Source organism: Adiantum capillus-veneris, chromosome 25 (assembly GCF_014529385.1).
Source record: "Adiantum capillus-veneris isolate H3 chromosome 25, ASM1452938v2, whole genome shotgun sequence".
Lineage (NCBI taxonomy): Eukaryota > Viridiplantae > Streptophyta > Polypodiopsida > Polypodiales > Pteridaceae > Adiantum > Adiantum capillus-veneris.
In genome coordinates this window covers 89,647,628-89,668,328 of record NC_140955.1, presented here as the reverse complement: position 1 = coordinate 89,668,328, position 20,701 = coordinate 89,647,628, and the positions used below count along the sequence as shown (strand labels likewise).

General features: G+C 41.7%; 1 protein-coding gene across 1 annotated transcript; it reads left to right on the top strand.

Moving 5' to 3' along the window:
- Window positions 1–14,940: 14,940 nt before the first annotated feature.
- LOC147425254 (short-chain dehydrogenase TIC 32, chloroplastic-like) lies at window positions 14,941–20,477 on the top strand. Its single transcript, XM_086500345.1, has 8 exons — window positions 14,941–15,209; window positions 15,420–15,651; window positions 15,910–15,989; window positions 16,431–16,584; window positions 18,244–18,322; window positions 19,097–19,178; window positions 20,027–20,088; window positions 20,176–20,477. Exons 1-8 carry the CDS (start codon window positions 15,083–15,085, stop codon window positions 20,344–20,346), a joined length of 987 nt encoding a protein of 328 aa, XP_086356471.1. The 5' UTR covers window positions 14,941–15,082; the 3' UTR covers window positions 20,347–20,477.
- Window positions 20,478–20,701: the final 224 nt, after the last annotated feature.

The following is a 20,701-nucleotide window of genomic DNA, read 5'->3' as shown; positions in this document are numbered from 1 at the left end:
TTGTGGTGCAATTTCAATTGTAGGAAAGGTAGGGAAGGAGGGTGTGTGTGTGTTGAGAAGAAGGATGTGGTGTTGTACTGTGTTTTTTTTTTTTGTTAATGGAGTTTTCAAAGGTACTGTGTTTATTCTCTGTGTGTTAAGGTTGTTAGTTTTCTTTGTTAATGGAGTTTTCAAAGGTACTGTGTTTATTCTCTGTGTATTAAGGTTGTTAGTTTTCTGTGTACAGTAAGTAGGAAGTAGATCTGTGAGAGCTAATAGAGTGTGTTAGTGTGTAACAGTAGGTGTATTAGTTAGAAGTAGGTAGATAGAGTGTGTGTGTGTGTGTGTGTGTGCTCTCGCGCAGGCCGCAACGACCTTATCCTTAAAATAAAAAAATTAAAAATTAAAAAAAATTAAAGGTAGGACCGGGATCGGGAATATCTCCCAGACCCAAGCCCAAGCTCACGCTCAGGCCTAGGCCTAAGTTGCCTTCTAAAATTACGAATTTTAGCTTCACACGTAGCTAAAATTTGATTTTTTGAGGACCAACGTAACTTCAGATGCCCGAAAATTGTGTTGTAAAGCTCACAGCGACCCTCTAAGTGATACGCTTGTTCCAAGCTATCACACACTTTAATTTTAAAAAAATCAAACATTAAAAAATATTAAAAATGTAAAAAACATGAGTGAAAACGTACGCTTAACAAGGTAAGCGGTTAACCTTCGAGGTTAATCGTCGACGCTTGTAGGGTGCCAAAGGCACATGCATCTGCGCTCTGGTCATGTGCTAGAGACGGAGAAACTAGAGAGAATTTTGACTTACACGAGTTCTCAATATCCACCTACTTTAGGTTCCGGGCCCTCGGCGGGGACCCAAGGTAGTACAAACCAAGACCCGAACATAGCGGCTAGTGACTCTTCCTTTGACTACGATGTCATGGAGGGTTTCCCAAGGCCTAATCCCGATAGCTCAAGCCAAGACATGCATGCCATGGGCCCGCGGTCCGGGCCGAGCGTGCTTAGCCGCCTGAAGGAAACCTTTAGTAGAGCCACTCACTCCGAACATGGAGCTAATGATGTAAATGAGGGGGGTGGGGAAGTAAATTCTCCATTCGTGACCAACGTAGACCCTATGTCCTTAGAAAATGTGCATGTGAATACTTCATTCACTGCACCTCCTGACTCTTCAGAGTTATTTCCCTCCGAGGTCATATTACCCGATGGTAGAAGCCTTGCCGAAGTGCAAGAGGTTGAGCGGTATATCCTTGCAGCGAGGGAAAACGAAGTTGAGGGCTTACGTAAGGCAAAGCAACGAAGAGAGTTAAAAGCGAAAGGCCCTATGTCAATATCCTTGCTAAGAGAGCAATCGAGTGCTCCTGACTTAACAACCGCTAAGGGCCAACCTTTAGAAATCCACATTGCGCATGGTTCAAAGGACACCCCTAGCACCTCAATCCTAGATGAAGCGTTCTTAAATGAGAATTGGAGTACGAACTACAAACGGAAAATCTGACCGACCTATACACAGGTCACACCTATCACGTGGGTTGGTTAGATGTCCTACAATCCACAATGGGTTGGTTGGTTAGATGTCCTACAATACACAGGTCACACCTATCACGTGGGTTGGTTAGATGTCCTACAATCCACAATGGGTGCTACTAGTGTGGAGGATCAACAACAAAGAGTTTGTGAGGTCATCCATAGGGTTATCGAGTTAGAGAGACAGAACAAGGGGATCAACATGCCTTCAACGGGTCTCATGAGATTCTTGGATACAGGAAAGGCTAAACAACCGACCTTATCGCAAATAGAGACTCCCTTGGTAAGTCCGATGGATCCTCCATATGTTGTTTCTCCAGGGTCTCAGTGCAATCTAAGCCCACAAGTGATAGCTTTACCTTTCCAAGTCTAGCTCATCTTTCCTTTGATGACACCACGGCTACCATGCCTACCCCAATGATGGGCATGCCGAGAAACATGCCATGGACCTCATTTGTTAGTAAAGTACCGCTACATGGTAGCTCAATACCTGCAACAGTACCTACAAGTGTGTACCAATCGTATACACCCATGGGTCCTCGTACTCATGTAATCCCTACTCCTCCCATTGTTTCAACTACCTATGCTCCACAACCACAACACCCAAGTTCTTATTTCCATGGGACTATACCGGCTAGCATTAGCATGTCATATCCGACGTCTGCTATGCCTAGGGCCACACATATGAACTTTGGGACACCACATGGCCCAACATCGTACCCAACGTGGAACCCAAGGGCTTCCTATGCGCCAAGCCCAATGCCAATACCTACTCCACATGTAGTCTCTGGAGCACCTCCACCCACGGTGCCTGCTCACGTAGGTGACTTGGCAACATTTGCCCAAGCTATTGGTCAATCTATTGCTGAGAATATGCGTAACACGCCTGATAGAGAGCCTAGAAGTAAGGCAGTACAAATAGCCAAGCTCACACAAAAATTTAGTGGAGACGGGGATGTGAGAAAGCATATCGAAGTGTTTGAACAAATATGCGATTCTCTAGGAGAACACAATGGCATGCATAAGAGCAATGCTTTAAGCCTAACCTTAAGTGGAAAGGCTGGGGATTGGTATAGAACCCTAAGGGTGGAAGAAAAAATGATTTATCCTACTCTTAGGAGACTGTTCTTAAAAGAATACATACAAGAGGGAGTGCTTTGGGGTGTAGCCTCTCAGCTCCAGAAAGCCCAACAAGAGGAAGGAGAATCGGTGGGATACTTTATAAGTCGTTTGAAGAATTTGAATTCTTGTTGTAATCCAAATGAGCGCTTCAACAATAACCAATTGCTTGATAGATTCATTAGGGGGTTACGACATGAGGATATCTACAATGGCCTAGTCATTAGAGGTATCACCACTTAGGAAGCAATCACCACCAATGCGATCCAATTGGAGGATAATTTAATGATTCAAAGAGAAAGAGTGTCTTTCGAGCCTAAATCTATTAGCTCGCAAGCATCAGGGCATCAGCCAATGACCCTAAAGCCTATTGCTAAGGAGCCAAAGATATCTGAGATGACTTTAGTAGATCTCACCAAGGCTATTCAAGAGAGTCTTAGAGACAATCGTGCTCCGCAGAACAATCATATGTATCCAAGAAGGGAGCAACAATGGTGCTCAGTATGCTATGGACCGCATAGTACCAGTGAATGCCCTACTTTTAGAGTAAAATTCAATGGGAACTGCAATTCCTGTGGGAGGTATGGTCATCAAGCTAAGAATTGCATAGTATTTAAGCGTGCGATGGCCAATAGACCAACCTTAGCATGGACAGACACACCTCGAGTGCCTGCATTGATGCCGGTCCCACCTCCTGAACAAACAACACAACACATGGTCCCTAGGGCCCAAAATGTTGTTCAAACAACACCCTTACCACCTCTAGTGCTAGGACCGCAACCACCACATTTGAGAATCACTTCTGTGAATCAAGTGGATTGTGAGTCATCTATTTCTTGTTTGGAAGGCTGTGAGGAAGATATAGATCCTAATATTGCATATGGGCTAGATGTACTTGAAGAAAGTCCACAATACTACATGGAGGACTATTGGGGACAAGTCAAACCTGTATATCAAGTAGCTGCTCTTGCGGCAAGAGGCCAAAATATCAATTACACTGCTAAGAGACCACCTCTTCAATGCTATGAGTGTGGAGGTCCACATCATGTAGCTGAGTATCCTATTAGGCTACAAAAGAACGCCACACTAATGCAAACAAATCAAGCGAGCACGTCTACAATGCCGATACTCATGTGTAATCGATGTGGCATAGATCATTTGATTGCCCAATGTCCAAATAATCCAAATGCACCGAAGATCACGCCATTAAACTTGATTGAAGTTACCGAGGAGCCATCACAAAGTACACCTGTGGTACCAGTAAACGTACTCACACGATCGATGCTCCAAAAACAAAATTATATTCTTGAGGAAAGAGACATGGCATCAATTGCCCAATCTCAGAAAAAGAAGAAAACATGAAGGAAGAGATCGCAAAAAGCAGCGAAAGTCAGACCCCAGTTCAAAGACCAACATAGGGACTGGTGACGACCCCGTATATATGAACGACGCTGAAGAAGATTCTGATTCAGGTGAAATCGTGGAGACCAAAACAACCACTAAGATAGAAACCAACGAGGAAGATCTTCATGAGCCACAATGGCCAGGATCCAAGAAGAAGATAGGAACTTATCCAAACCCTACAGAGGAGATTGAGCGAGTCAAGAAATTAAGGAGTTTGGTAGAAGATACCCAAAGGGATCTAGAACCAACACCTAGGAAGATCCAAATTATAGACACCGTGTTCCCTACGCAACAACAACTTCACCAAGACCATAGACCCTTAGCCATACCTAGTGCCATCCAAGAAGAAAGTGACTTAAAGTCATGGGAAAGTGGGCATACTCACTTCTTGATGGAAAGAATGTTTACAGAGGGACTACTTGATCCTATCCAAGAAATGGAGATCCCATCTTTCCCACGTCAAGGACTCAAAGCCAAAAGGTGCAGTTAAACATTGCCAAATTGATGGATTTCATGTCTTCAGAAGTTAGAACCACCATCATGTCCAAACTATATAAAGACCATGAGCTAGTCTCAGCTCTTCGAGCATTCCTCAATGGTGAACTGAAGTTTGGGCTACCACAATTTGCACAGATGGATGGAGCTGGGGAGATGCCAATAGAGGAAGAACACTTAGATCCATAACCCAACCTAGATGAGAACCTTGTTATAGAAATACCTGTTAACAAGTTGGGACAATACTTTGAAGGTGATGAATCCAATGCGACCATACCAATCACTACTAAGGGATTAACTGTGAAGGGAATCCTTGATGGTGGCTCTAGGGTTAGAATTGTGACTAAAAATTGCTAGGAAACTATGGGAAGACCTCACCTTACGACCACAACCATAGTAGTGAAGATGGCCGATGGGTCTATTGTTAAACCTATTGGGATGCTAGAAGACCTCAAGATCAAGGTCTTTGGACATAAAAATAAGAGTTACCTTCATTGTTATGGATTTCTCCAAGCACACTATGGCATCGGAGATGATCTTAGGATGTCCTTTCATGAGGGAAGCAAAAATGGTGCATGATTGGTCTAAAAACCATGTCTACTTGCAGTTCCAAGATTTTGTCATTCGAGTGGATCTTGTTACTGGTCGACCACATCCTCTAGGAAACAGGTTTATAATTGATCATAGATATGACACCACAGTTCACTCGGCCCCATTGCAGTATTGTTACACGTGTAAAGCGGACATTGATGTTGGGGAAGATTCTCCTTATATGGATGTACTACCTTGGATGACTGAGTCGGACAATGTGGATTGGGTCCACCTAGCAGCAACTATAGACAATTGGGGAAATAGGGGGACGACCTGGGTAACACCTGAGGGGGATGAAATGCCCGTACCCTTACATATGCTACAAGCAATGCATATAGCTTCTGACAAGACTCATCCTAATATAACGAAGAAAACATACAAGTGGGTCCCTAAAGCTTCTTTAGCGACCATAGCTAGTGCTAAAAAACAGAAGCCTTGTAAGAAACGTTCCACTCGCTCCAAGAAATGTAAGAAAACGTGGCGCTGGATTCCTAAACGACTATTGGAAGCCCAAGGCTACTATCAAGGAAATGATCAAATTTGGGTGCCAAAACGTAGATTGTGTTCTTACCTATCACCTGACCCATGTGAGCCCAATCCCGTATCTCCAAAACGAATCAACGATCGCGGAAAGAAAAAAATCACAGAATGCTACACACCCGTTCTAGAGCTAGTTTGGGTACCGAAGAAAGAACGATTTGTTCCACCTATTAGCTCAGGAAGGGGGGAGTCCCATGAAGCTTCTAGCTCCTCATGTAATGCATCCATAGAGGTAAAAGCTTCTCCACAGTCTCCACCTACAATAGTGGACCTCCATGAAGCTACAAAGGACTCCACACCTCCCAGTGTTCAAGAATCACCTGATGAACCACTTCAAGTTCGATCCTAGGAAAGTACCTTACCACCCTTGCAACTCGACGAGGCACCTAATGTAATAGAAAACTAATGGCAAAAATCCTCACCTATTACCAACTGGAACAATTGGTTTCAAAGAGTGACGAGCACATTTCAAACGGTATGATCTACCCAAGGAAGGGGGGAGTGTTTGCTGACAGTCATCATTCACTCACTCCCCTCTCAACCTTTATCCCTGACCTCTCAATCTCCCAATCTTAGGGAATGTACATATAAAGCCTTATACTCACAAAAAAAAAGAGCAAGAGCAATTAGCAAATTAGTATGCACAATAAAATTCAAAACATTGACTCAGACCTACACATTCGCATCTGGTACATTGAAACAGAAACCTATGCCATAAAACACCTTTGATCCTCATCACTCAAGTGATGGAGGGTAGGTAGAATTAGTACGGTAAAACTGTTTCTGTTTTAGAGTTGAGTGATTAGCAAAGTTCCTTTTTCCCACTGATGTTCCTCCTAGAGGTATTCTTTGTGTTTCCTCGTGTGTACAGGAACGTGTTGCTGCTGTTAGAATTTGGACCTTCATGGAATTTCTCTCGTTCACATTTCAAATCAAGCGCGACCATCAACGCAAACAGGTGTTTCTTGTCCATTAGCATGGCCCTTTATCTTTTTTGCATCTATGTTTGTCTGCTTTAATTGTGATTGGTAGCATAATATTCAACACATTTGCTTAGTATCAAACATTAAATTCAAGTAATTTTTTGTCTTAATCACTTGTCTAGGTTTAAAAATCAAGCAGTCCGACTAAGCTAGTTTGACCAAGCTAGGTGTTAGAGATCTTCTTTTAATACCATGGGGAATGCCTTCCTAATAATCAATGGTTACTTAGGTTCTTAATCCGATTTAGGCAACATTGTGTGAAATGTACTAGGGCTTTCTAGTGGGCTTACTCCCTATTGACCTTTAGCTTAAGTATTATAAAGGGAGTTTACTAGTGTGATGAGCCTGGGGAGGTGTAACAGTGTTATATGACCCCCCAAAGTTACAAAATTAAAATGCTGAAAATGAACAAACAAAAAATCAAAGTGCCACAATGTAAAATCTTAAGCTGGAAGAGAAATCTCAGCTTGATTGGGTACTTCACTCACATGTATCGCCTATGGTACTAGAGCCCTAGAGGTTCCCAGTGTGGGCGCTTTTCCTTGAAAAGAAAAAAACCCAAGGCATACAAAATAAGCACACACATTAAAATTGAATCACTGTGAAAAGACTTTGGGGGGTCAAAGAAAAGGTAATCAGTCAGGAGATGATTTCATGAGAAATTCCTTTTATCGTAGCTTAACTACAAGGTCTTCAAGGTATAGCCTCTAGTCAGCCCTCGAACATGAAATACTTGGCTCTCGCGATTAAACAACTTAATTGACCAAAGAAAATTAAGAAGCTTACCCATGGTATTAATAGTCGATCTCTAGTGCCTTTCGATCGTTAAATTAGCGACCCCATACTTGTTTAATTTTTTACCTTTACATATGTTAATGCATTTGATTATATTGCAATTTAATCTTTATTGCTGACAAATGGTTTAAAATTCTGTTACCAATCACATTGTTTGCCTACAACTGCATATGCTTTTTAATTGCTTATGAGAATGCAATTACTGTGCCAATGTTGTTTGATTTTGCAGTGACTGAAGAAGGCTAAGGACATTCATCTCAAATGCTCTTCCACCTCGACGAACGCGCTGCAACTCAATAGCTTCCGAGGACGGAATCTACATCAGGAAGGGGGGCATGTTAACCCTCACGGCTCACGGACACCTTATCACCTACGACGGACGTTGTATTATTTACTTGGTAGAGTCAGGTACCGGGCTTGTCGGTCCAATAGGAAAAGGGTAAGAGTGGTCGCCGATGAGAGGTGCACTCTAACTGGAACATTCAAGGGATTAGTTGGCTAAGCATGGGCTCCCAAGTGTGAATGGGATGAGCTCATATAGAAGTCAAATAAACCTAAAATTCACTCATTCTCTCATTTGTGCAATTGAAGAGTGCTCTTGCTCCATCTCCATCTTCTTCTTCTTCATCTCCTTATGTGTGTGTGTATGCGTGAGAGAGAGAGAGAGAGAGAGAGTGTGCGATCGAGCATTGTGGCGGCACGATGGCGGCGAGGCGGTTGAGCACGGCGTAGCTGCATCTCCCTCTTCTTCGCGGCGAGGAATCCTCCACGAAGCAAGCGTAGAGCGGTGAGTGACACACCATCGTCATCTTTGAGCTTACTAGTTTAGGCTTGTTGTGTGCTTGGAGCCATTTGTGGTTCGCACGTGGTGTATCGGCAAGTTCCTTGCATTGACACGACATACGCGCACAAACTGATCGGCCACCCACAGCCGCTTGTAGATCTTAGGCCATCTTCAATCTCTTGGGTAAGGAAGCTTGGTGCTGAGATTTCACCCGCTTCATCTTGACCTTCTGTTCCTCCCATAATTTATCCCAGAGCTCTAATTTTTTCATATCACAGGTGGGAGGAATATCTTCCTTTAAGTCTCTGCAACAGACTTTCGAATTGCCCAACACTGTCCTAACCTTGTGGTGGGGGTCAAATTCTCGAATCCCTGTTGGAATCGGCACCTCATATTGGGGCCTCACCTCGCAGCCTACGATCTGTGTTCTCCCATATAGTGCTAGTGAGGTCTTTAATGAAGACGTCGCTTTCACTAATCTGCTGTATATGACCATCTCTACATGATGATATTGCCAAAATACATTCCTTTTTAATGGTGCCCATAATAATTTTATTTTTGTCTTCGTCATTTTAGCACTGGACAATAAAAAACAACATATCAAATACAATTTCATGGGTACACACTGCACTAACACTCTCACACTAGTTTAGAGAAACCATAACCATGACTTAAAGACTTTAAGAAATGTACACGATTATATTGATACACACTGGAAATAATTTTCATTGTAAAATGCAATGTTTACTTGTGAAAATGTAGAGCAAACAAGTAGTTTTCAAGAACTTCATCTAGATCAAACAATACAGATTACAAACCTGAAACATTTCAACATATTGTGAATTTGCTACTTATATTTTTAACCGTGCACTCTCACACTAGTTCAAACAAAGCATACACTGACTTAAAGAATTCAAAAAATTATGCAAGATTATATCACTTCAAGTTGATAATCATTTTGACTTTAAAATGGTATGTTTACTCATGTAAAATGCAATAAAAATAAATAACTCCTAATAAAATTGTCAAGATCTCATAAAACATGTTAAAAACCCAAAAAAATTCAAAAAAAATTGATAGAACATAAGACCTGAGTTTATATTTAGCACGTTATCAAACGATTCATTTTTTTAAAAATGTCTCTTAGAAGATACATGCATCGTGATGTACATATTGCCAATTTTATTTTAGCCCATTTTAAAACATTGAAAGTATACAAACCAATCATAAATTGCAAAGAACGTCTTCCTCTTTAAAAAGATAAAATTCAATATTTAACATGCAAATTGTGTGCATATACTTTTTTACATACAATTTATGTAAATGTAGCATTTAAAATAGCGATGATGATTGATGAATAAAGCATTCTTTTGAATATAATTAGCTAGTATATATTTCTATAAGAATATTTAAAACAAACAATTCAAACATTTGTATATGAAATACTCTTCACGGTCGCGTTACCGACCAAGTATTTCATATACTTAATACTTAAAAAATTAACTACACATGCACATACAAGTTATATGGCGTTTGTACAGCCGGGTTAATGACTTGAATGCCACATTTATGCAAAAATAGATGCTTCCTACAAACGATACTCAGTTATCCGTGTTACCGATTGAGTGCCACCCGAATCTAGAGAGAAATAATGGCTTGCTTACGAGCATCATATAGTTGTGTTACCGATCAATACCCATATGTTTTTTTGGAACGGAGAAGGAAAGTTGACTCACCATAAGGACATTAGAATCGTCACATTACCAATGTAGTACCCAGATAATGAGCCAATACTTACCACAAGGACACCATATTTCCCGCGTCACCGAGGTGATGCCCCCGTGGTAAGCACTATTCCATAGAACAACTGATACACACACTCGCATTGTGGGGTAAGGTACCACTGCTGCGCAATACGACAAAAGGCACGCTACCACACAACGCATACACACACACACAACACATACCCGGTTCGTGTGGTCAGGTACTCCACTTATGCCACGCATTGCGATGCAGAGCACGCTTCCACACGACCCCCTCTCTCCTCTCGACGCACCTACGAAGGCGGTCTCTCTCTCTCTCTCTCTCTCTCTCTCTCTCTCACACACACACACACACACACACACACACACACACATACACACACACACAAGATGGCTCAAAGAATAACACCCAACGGACCCGATCAGGGCCCTATATATATTATGCGGTCTTGTTGGGCTACTGGATTTTCTCGGCGGGCCTGCAGAAAAAACTGAATAGCCCGGCGGGCTTTTTGCGGGTTTTCACGTTGCTCTTAATCGGATTGTTTGTGATCATGTTAAGTGGGATTAAGTATATGTGTTAGAAAGACCTTGTGATCACACAATTTTTGGTAATTACGTAAATATCAAATCCCTGGTAGCAATAGAGAGAGTCGAGATTAGGGGATAGAGAGAGTAGAGAGAGGGTAGATACAGAGATTAGATAGATAAGGTTAGGATTCAATACAAGGTTTAGGATGTAGAGAGAGATGTGGATAGAGTAGATAGAGAGGGTGTAGAGATTAAGTAGATTAGGTAGAGACTACGTAGAAAAGGTGTAGAGATAGAGATTAGGTAAACAGAGAGAGCTGTGGATAGAGGTTAGGATGTAGAGGGAGAGTAGAGAGAGGTTAGAATGTAGATAGAGAGAGTAGAGAAGGTGTAAATAGAGAGACGGAGGATACGTAGAGTGTAAAGATAGATAGAGGGAATAAAGAGAGTGTAGAGATTTCCCTCTATTTAGTGCTCTCTCTACGTTTAGAGGGTAGAGAGAGGATAGATATAGAGATCAGGTAGAAAGCATATAGATAAGATTAGAATTTAAGAAGAGATTAGGGTGTAGAGAGATGTGTGGATAGAGTAGATAGAGAGGGTGTAGAGTTTAGGTAGATTAGGTAGAGATGGAGGATACATAGAGAGTGTAGATAGATAAGGTTAGGATTTAGGAAGAAATTAGGGTTTAGAGAGAGGTGTGGACAGAGTAGATAGAGAGGGAGGATACATAGAGAGATTAAATGTAAAGAGAGAAATTAGGTTATAGATAAAGGGAGTAGAGATAGAGAATAGGTGTCGAGAGATATGGATAGAGGTTAGGGTGTAGAGGAAGAGTAGAGAGAGATTAGGGTGTAGATAGATAGAGGGAGGATATGTAGAGTGTAGAGATAGAGAGAGGGAGTAGAGAGAGTGTAGAGATTTACCTCTCTCTATGCTTAGAGGATAGAGATATTAATTAGGTAGAGAGTAGACAGGTAAGGTTGGGATTTAGGAAGATATTAGGCTGTAGAGAGTAGAAATAGAGATTGTAGATAGAGAGATTAGGTGTAGATACACCCTCTCTATCTAGGCGTGTAGATTAGGGAGAAATTAGTGTAGAAAGAGAGGTAGATAGATGGATAATAATATTCTATCTACCTCTCTCTCTTTCTCTCTCTCTCTCTCTCTGCAACATTGCAACCCTAGACTTCTCTTTCTTGTGTCTTCCTCAACCTCCCCTTGGGCAAGGGGCTACCTTGTGGGAGAGTGCTAACACAGCTTTGCCCTCCCAACCAGCACTGCCTTGCCCACACATCTAATCATTCCCAGGATTTCGACTTTGTCCAAGCTACCCACAACCCCTACTTTGTCTGACTAGTCGGACCTCGACTCTGTGCGAACTACCCTCAACTCTCAGAATCGTATTTACCGATTTCGACTATATTCGAGCTACCCGTGACTCTCTAGCAGTGATTCTTTGGGTCTCTTCATAGGAAGCATGTGCCTATCATGGCCACTCGAGACTCATCTCAAGGCAAGTATACATTCTCCGAGGTTGTGGAGACACCCCAAACACAAACAGCATAGCACAGCTTCAAAATGAAGTCGAGAAGCTTTGCAAGGAGAATGAGGAGTTGAAGCATAGACTCGTCGCCATCGAGGCTCGATTCACCATAGTGAAGAATCCCAAAAAGGAAGAGATGGAATATATGGAATTCAAGCTCAATAACATAGAGGTGGAAGTAGAGACCACCTTCACAAAGGAGGTCAAAACCCAAGTGTAGGATATCATCTTTCGTAACGTTGAAAACTGTGTAGTGTCCACGCTACGTAAACGACAATGCCAATAGGATATCGCCCTCAATGTTCGCATTGGCGGGCTTCCAAGCGACTAGAAAGGGGAGGGGGACCTGAATCTCAATAACACAAAGGTGGAAGTAGATATCACCCTCACAAAGGAGGTCAAAACCCAAGTGCAATATCATCTTTGGTAAGGTTGAAGATTGTGTAGTACTAGTCCACGCTACATGAACGACAATGCCAAGAGGATATTGCCTTCAATGCTCCACAATTCCTTTGCTCACATCCAAACAACACCCCACATGGTACAATGGGGTCAGCCCCACAATCACTTCTCTTACACACCAACATCGCACCAACCATGCAATCCTCACTTTCAAGACTAAAGCGGATCAAATCAAACTCCTTGAGGAATTGAGGCTTTTGAAGGACACCAAATTTTTGTTTGCAGAAGATCTAACACCCGCCTAACTCAAACAGAAGAAGAAAGAACTCCAAAAGATGTGAGAAGCGCACACATTAGGGCAATGGTCAGTTTATCGAGAAGGTAAAGCCATTATCCAAGAGTTTTGAACTCCCAAACCGGATCCCCCCTCACTTACCCCTTCTTATGTTCTATAAAAGGATCTTTGTAATGTTTTGTTTTCGGTCCCATAGGTCATATTTGACCTTCGTGGATGATAATTCAATTTATTTGTCTAACTATATCTACCTATCATAGATGTCATAATGAGCAGAATGCATAATCATTGAGAATGCCAAATGGACGCCAACAAGCACAGAGAAAATATCTTAGCGAGGTAGAGAAGTAGGTCCCATATGCAATCCACCAAAGGGGAGATTCAAAAAGATTTAATATGCAGTGACAAATAGAGAGGACCTTTAATTCTACTAAGAGGTCAAAGCATATAAGTGCAAAAGGGTTGGAGGTTCTTTTGGATCTCAAGAGCAAGTGCAAGTATCCTTTCATTCAAAGTGTTCTTTTCCCTAAGCAGTTTGGAAACCAAATCATGTGTTCAAACTTGTTTGAGACCAAACATGTTGAAGTGAATGCATGTACTGAGGAGAAAATTAGCTTGTATGAGGCAATTGGCACAAACATGGCAATGGCAATGACAATGCTACAAAGTGTCAAATACGATGCTTATCTTAAAGGTTGTAGGTCTGCTCCTAGTACTAGAATAAATGATCATGCACAGAGGTTCTTAAGTCAATGTTCAATTGCATCAACTGCCAAATCATTGGTTGATTTGACTCACTCTTCAATATCAAAGATGAGTATACAAACCCCTTGAAATAAATAGAGCTCCCTTGTGAGAGAAGAGTATTAAGAAGAAGTGACCAATATTTGATGATGTGAACTATGTGCTTGAAGAAGACGATCATAGATCAGATGACTTTATGCAGGTCAACAGTAAAGATGCTCATCTAGGCCATCCAAATTGGATGGACTAAATGAGTATCTTTATTTTTGAAAATCCGTATGTCGATAATATGCAAGGTAATAAACGCGATAATAATTGCGGCTATATTACCGCTCTTATTATCGTGTATCATTGTTGTTAAACCACTACTGTGTCCTTTGCCTATTGTTATTGCCACACACACAATATTTTCTCGTTCTATTTTCCTTTGTTAATACGTGGAAATGCTAGCGCTTCTGGAATTTTCCTCTTATAGTCTCTCTCTCTCTCTCTCTCTCTCTCTCTCTCTCTCCATAGGAGTGAGGGATGGCCAAAGGGCGAAAATGCCGCCACCTTGAAGGTCCCCCTTTTGGAATCCCTTTTGCCGACTTATTATATAGACGTTGTTTCTTTCTTTGTTCCTCGTGCTCTACACTTCAATTCCTTCTCCCCATCCCTTGGCTCTCAAGGCTAAGCAAGCCCAACAAGATAGGCTCATCCTATATATAGTTGATTGCCTCCTTGGGATAGGAGCCTTGGCTTGACCCTTTTGTTCGGGGTTGCTAGTATCGTCTGAACCCAATCTATGAGGGTGTTAGAACTACACAAAAAATGCTTACAATAAGGGGTGTGTGTCTATTGTGGCATAAATTGATTACTCAAATGTGGAATGAACCCAATCTATGAGGGTGTTAGAACTACACAAAAAATGCTTACAATAAGGGGTGTGTGTCTATCGTGGCATAAATTGATTACTCAAATGTGGAAAAACTCTTTCTTAGGCCCACAAAATGATGGACAACCTCAAAACCCTTGAAACACTTTTTTAGGGAGGCCATGATCTCATGATTGCACGTGTGAAAGCCAAACGATATATCCACGATGACAAATGTGATTCATTGCCGCACACAGTGTGAACAATCCGATTGTGTAGGCGCGGGTGGTGCCTTTGGCAAGTGTGAACACGTCTGAAGGGAGGCATGCTAGGCAAAATAATACACAATACTTTAACGTATGTACGTTGGGCTGGGGCCGATCGTTGGAATGATGTTATACCTAGGAGGAGAACCAAAACAGGAATAAAGTTCATTCCAACAAACCTGCCACAAAACAAGCCCCTCCCTCCTCAATCAATCAATGACCGCGACACGCACGCATGAACATGGAGAGAGAGAGAAGAGAGAGGGAGAGAGGGCGGGGGGCGGCGGGGGGGGGGAGATCACCCAATGACCGTGACTGACGGCCTCCACACATTGCAGGTAGTCAGGATAGGAACACGCGCGCACACACCTCACAAGAGTTGGACTAATAAGAGGAAGAGAGTGTGAGTGTGTGTGTGTGTGAGAGGGGGGGAGAGAGAGAGAGTTGGAAATGGGTTGGGTACCATGGTGGAGTGAGAGTAGAAGCAGTGGAGGCGTCTTCGGGTTCACGTCGTATGCAACTGCTGAGGAAGTGACGCACGGCATAGATGCCTCTCACCTCACTGCCATCATCACAGGTATGTGTCCCCCCCCCTCCCCCCCCCTCTCTCTCTCTCTCTCTCCCCTCTCACACACACACACATACACACATCGTTCAATGCAAGCAGCAAATTACTGGCCTAGTTAGGAGACATAGTTGTACTAAACTAACAGGATAAGGTTGAAGCAAGTGCTGAGAGAGAGAGAGAGTTGGTGGTGGGAATTCATGGATCGGCGTTTGATGACAGGAGCCACTAGTGGCATAGGGTTCGAGAGCGCTCGAGTGCTGGCTAAGAGAGGGACACGTGTTGTAATGGCGGTTCGAAACGTTGGTAGTGGCTCCAAGGCTAAAGAGCTCATTCTTGAAGAGACTCCCACCGCCCAAGTTCTTGTCCTCGAGCTCAACCTCAGCTCGTTGCAATCCGTGCATGAGTTTTACAAGTCCTTCACAGCATTGAACCTCCCTCTTAACATTCTCATGTAAGTCACTATCCTAATTAGTAATTAATTACTGTTTAAATAGATAAGTATAGTGGCAATTTGTCCAATTAGACGGAACTATGTGGGCATATAAGCACGTGGAATCGAGGAGGACAAATGCCTTCCAGCAAATTGTTGGAAGCTTGTGTACATTCTGCCTTGGTAATTTGGCCATTCTACAAAGTGTTGGGTTGATTAAGCCATGAAATGTGATTTAATTCTTTCTTTCTACACCTAACTTTCTTTCTGTGATCGAAGAAATAATGCAGGAATCCTTGGTGGTCCATTTAAGCTTTCAAGTGATGGCCTTGAGTTGCAATTTGCGACGAATTATTTAGGTAATAATTCTTCTCTTGTTCAGAATTCATCCAATTAAATCTCGGGCGCTCCTGCCTACGTAGCACTAGCGAATGCCCTTGATTCAAAAGATCTTAAACTCTTCAGGGCACTTTGCTAGTGCCACATAGGCAACAGCCATAGCATCATTTGGTCAAATTGTGAGTGCTAGCATAAATTTTGAAGGGCATTTGCTAGTGCCACATGCGGCTAGGACCACATAGGCAGTAGCCGCTCGGAAAATATCACCGACCACAAATCAGTATTTAGAATCTGTAATCCTGGAAGAGAGCTTAACTTTACTGTCAATTAAGTGAAGGAAGAGTGTTTGTATTTTCCCATTAAGGCATCATATGCTATATGCTAAAGCAAGGAACTGTTGTTGCCTTCGCTGATACAAGTTTTTTTTCTTTGCTAATATAGAAAATGGTTAACCTTGCCAGGGCACTTTCTATTGACAAAACTTCTATTGGAAGTCATGGTTGGTACTGTGAAGGACATGGGTGTGGAAGGTAGAATCATAAATGTAGCCTCGGACGCACATCGATTTGGATTTGCTGGTGGATTTCAATTGGAGAAGCTAGATGACGAAAAGAGGTATGAATCATTCTTGAAAACAGAAGTGAGATGATGAAAAACGGTATGCTTAAACATAAATTTGGCCTTATAGATGAATGAATGTGAGGAACCCTTTTAATAGGAGCTCAAGGACCAAAACACTGCAAGTGGAGGAGCATTTTAGGTATCAATGGGGAACATACTAGGTTTTTAGGTTTATGTAGTAAGTAATGTGACCTTTTAATTGGGATGACTGGTAATTCGAGACATATCAAAGGAAAGAAGATCTCCAGATCATGTTTCTTTATATTATTCTACATTATCAAATATCATCTTCTAGGTCGTATCATGGGTCTATAATTACTCAGAGTCTCGTCTTGCGATCGATGATTATTATGAGGCTGTAGCTTGCTCTTTTCTTTATAGGTAAATCTAGCATTGTTATAGGGAACGGCCATTTTCAGGCTTCCGTTCCCTGTCCCATTCTAATTAGGTTTTTAGGTTTATGTAGTAAGTAATGTGACCTTTTAATTGGATGACTGGTAATTTGAGACATAACAATGCAAAGAAGATCTCCAGATCGTGTTTCTTTATATTATTCTACAATATCAAATTATATCATCTTCTAGGTCGTATCATGAGTCTATAATTACTCAGAGTCTCGTCTTGCGATGGATGATTATCATGAGGCTGTAGCTTGCTCTTTTCTTTATAGGTAAATCTAGCATTGTTATAGGGAATGGCCATTTTCAGGCTTCCCCATTCCAATTTCCGTGCTTTAGACGCGAGTATCCATAACAGGGAATGGCAATATATTCATGCACGTTCCTGTTTCCCATACCGCGATCTGATTTTCCATTCCTGGTAACTATGAAATCTAGGCTTTTTGTGGAGCTATCTAGGTGTTATTTATTCATACGTGCACAGCAATATGCACACTTTTATTCACACTCATGTCGAAAGGCTGAAGTTATTCTCACTTGTAGGACGTGCAATTTATCGGAATTTGTCCATCTAGATGATCTATCCATGTGTGAGCAACTATTGGGCGCTGACAACGTTACTAGGGATGTCGTTATATTTAGTCAGTACTATGTGTGATGGAGCTGATGGTTATATTGTCTTATGGGTGGCTACCATGAGTGTATAACATGCACTTCCCTTTTTAAAAGCCATGCATATAATCTTTGCAAAAAGAGAAAATTCACTTAATCAACTCACTTGTGAAGGAATAATCTCGAGACTGAGCAAGAATAATCATAACAAAAGTCGTATCATTAGTTGAAGTGTACAATAGTAGTCGTAAAGTCGGAACTATCCATGGGCACTCACTTAAGTAGTTAAATGTGCTTGTACGATGCTCTGTTGGTTTATTAGGTTTTTGGGGTCTTTAAGCCTTGTTACAGGGAATGGCCATTTTCAGGCTTCTGTTCCCCGATCCCATATTTCCAACGTCCTGTTCCGAATCCCCATTCGTGTTTTAGACGTGAGTATCGGTAAAAGGAATGGCTATTCATGCCTATTTCTGTTTTGTTCTTTGTTCCAATTTTCTGTTCCTGGTAATCATGCTTTAAGACAAATATTTACCTTTTTTTGAGTGCAACTGTTGTACAAGAGTTCTTTCTTTTTTGTATCTCTTTTGAGTTTTTGAAACTTGATTGTTTAACTGATTTTGTGACCTTTTTTTTTGTGTGGCAGTTACCATGCTTATTTGACCTATGCCAAGACAAAGCTGGCAAACATCTTGCATGCAAATGAGCTTTCAAGGCGTCTAAAGGTAAAATTAAAACGTTCAGGCTTCTTGGAACCTGGTTACTGCTTTCTGCACGGATTCATTTAGTGAGGGCATTATATGACTTTTGTCTTCCAATTTTGATCCTAGCCATCAGATTTCTGTCACTCTTTATGTAGATGTTACTAGGGTAGAGAAGCCATATTAGAGACACTTCGTTGGAACCATAGTTACAAGGAATGGCCATTGTCAGGTCTCCATTTCCCGTTCCGAATCCCCATTCCATGTTACAGACGCGGGTATTTATGGCAGATAATGGCAATTCATGCCGGTTTCCGTTCCCTGTTCCGACTTTCCCATCCTGGTAGCTATTGTTGGAACATAGTAATTTTGGGGGCAATTTTGCAAATCTAGTCATTTTTATAACGTGAAAGTTGCATCAGATTTGTCATGAAAATACCAAGATTGATATGTTTTGGCATTTATCTTGATGTTCTATCAGAAGAGATTTAATTTTTGAGGCTTCTTGAGGCTTTATAGATGGTGAAAGCCCAGTAATACGGTTCACTTTTTAGCTAATCACAGAAGGATACATCAGCAAGCTTTTAAGCATATTCCGAATTATTGTCTCTAAATTGGCTCCTTTACCCTAAAGGCTACTAGGATATCTGTGTCTTGCTAGAGTGCCTAACAAGGAAGTTGGTATGGGACTTTCAGAAGGGCATTCTTTACCATGGCTGAGGAACAAATGGAATTTTTAACGAAAGTAAATGGTTTTTCAACTGTTTTTTTCTTCATTTGGTTTTCATGTTATTACAGCTTGAAGGCGCCAACGTGACAGTAAATTCAGCCAACCCGGGAATTGTTGTGACAAGGATTATACGAAACTATCGCTTCTTAGGTAATTCTGTGTTTTCTTTTCATAGGAATCTTTGTGTTATGATGTCTTTTCACAGTGGATATTTTGCTTGAGGGAAGTTACCTATGTGTATTGTCTCTCAGAAATGCCTTCTATGACATTGATGACATATTTTAAGAGCTGATCCTTTCTGTGAATGTTTTGTGTTTCTTTTCAAGAAGAGAAGAGTGGAGAACTCATAATGTTCTAAGAACAATCCCAAGAGACTTCAAAGATGTATTTAATGAGTCTTGAACTCGAGCAGTGCCTGTTATTAAATCCTAATAGACCTCAAAGATCTATCCAATGAGTCCTGAACTCAAAGACCTCTTATTTAAGAGGGAAATGGGATAACCAAGTAGCACATTTGTGTGTGTGTGAGAGAGAGAGGAGATTTTATTGTCGTCCTCGAAGGTCAAATTTGACCTAATAGGATCAAAAGAGGATATCATGTGGGGTGTGTGGAGCTAACAAGTGACTCTCGGTGCGTCGCAATAGAGATTCGACATCATGGTTGGGAGAGGATTGTGACTATGTGTAGGGAAAGCTCATGGCTGAAAATGTGGCGAAAGCTAGCTCTAATGTGAGCTAAAGCTGGGAGCTCTCAAGTAGGGTGTGATGCTCAGACTCGTGCGCTTTACGAGGGGCATATGAAGTGCATAGTTGATGAGACTTCTTGTTAGTGCCCCAATGTCTTGGCTTGCATTGTAGAGGATGAGAGCTAAGCCAGGTGGAAGCCGGGTGGAAGCGATGGTGCAAATTGCACGAAGCGGGGGGGCGAGAGAGAGAGAGAGAGAGAGAGAGAGAGAGAGAGAGAGAGAGCATTCTCTACATCATGTGCTTGCTTGCAGAGATTGTGGCTCCATTTATTGAGAGCCTACTTGCTCGATTAATGCTGAAAACTATACCTCAAGTAAGTTTTTGTTGTTTGCTCACATTGTGAGCCTTGATAAGTTAAGTGAGTGGGTCTAGTGCTAATTAGTGAGGCTTCACTTTGTAGGGAGCTGCAACACAGTGTTTTCTAGCTCTCCATCCTTGTGTAAATGGAGTAAGTGGCAAATATTTCGGAAATTGTAGCTACTCAAAACGCACTCGGAGCGCCTCTGATCCCAAACTAGCCCAACAGTTGTGGGAATTCAGTGAATTTATGTTGTCTCTGAAGTCCTTTTGATTTAACAATACCGTCTATTCTTTGATTTTTTTTGCTTGTCAGCTCTGAATAATGTAAAGATTGTGGGATTTCTTTTGGATTTATGTTAACTGCAATAAAGATCAGCAGCCTGCATCTCTTAGTTTGAAGAATTTTTTCCTGTGCGTGTGCACACGCACCTATCCTAAGCGAAATTTTAGAGGTAAATTGGCTATATTTAAAGGTCTTCACATTTTAAATCTTGTAGGGTTTTCCACCTTCAAAGCTAAAATTTAGAGGGAATCTCAAATTTTGTAGGTGGGATCACCCTAAACCTAGGAGGGTTCACGTCCGTCTCTCTCTCTCTCTCTCTCTCTCTCTCTCTCTCTCTCCATAT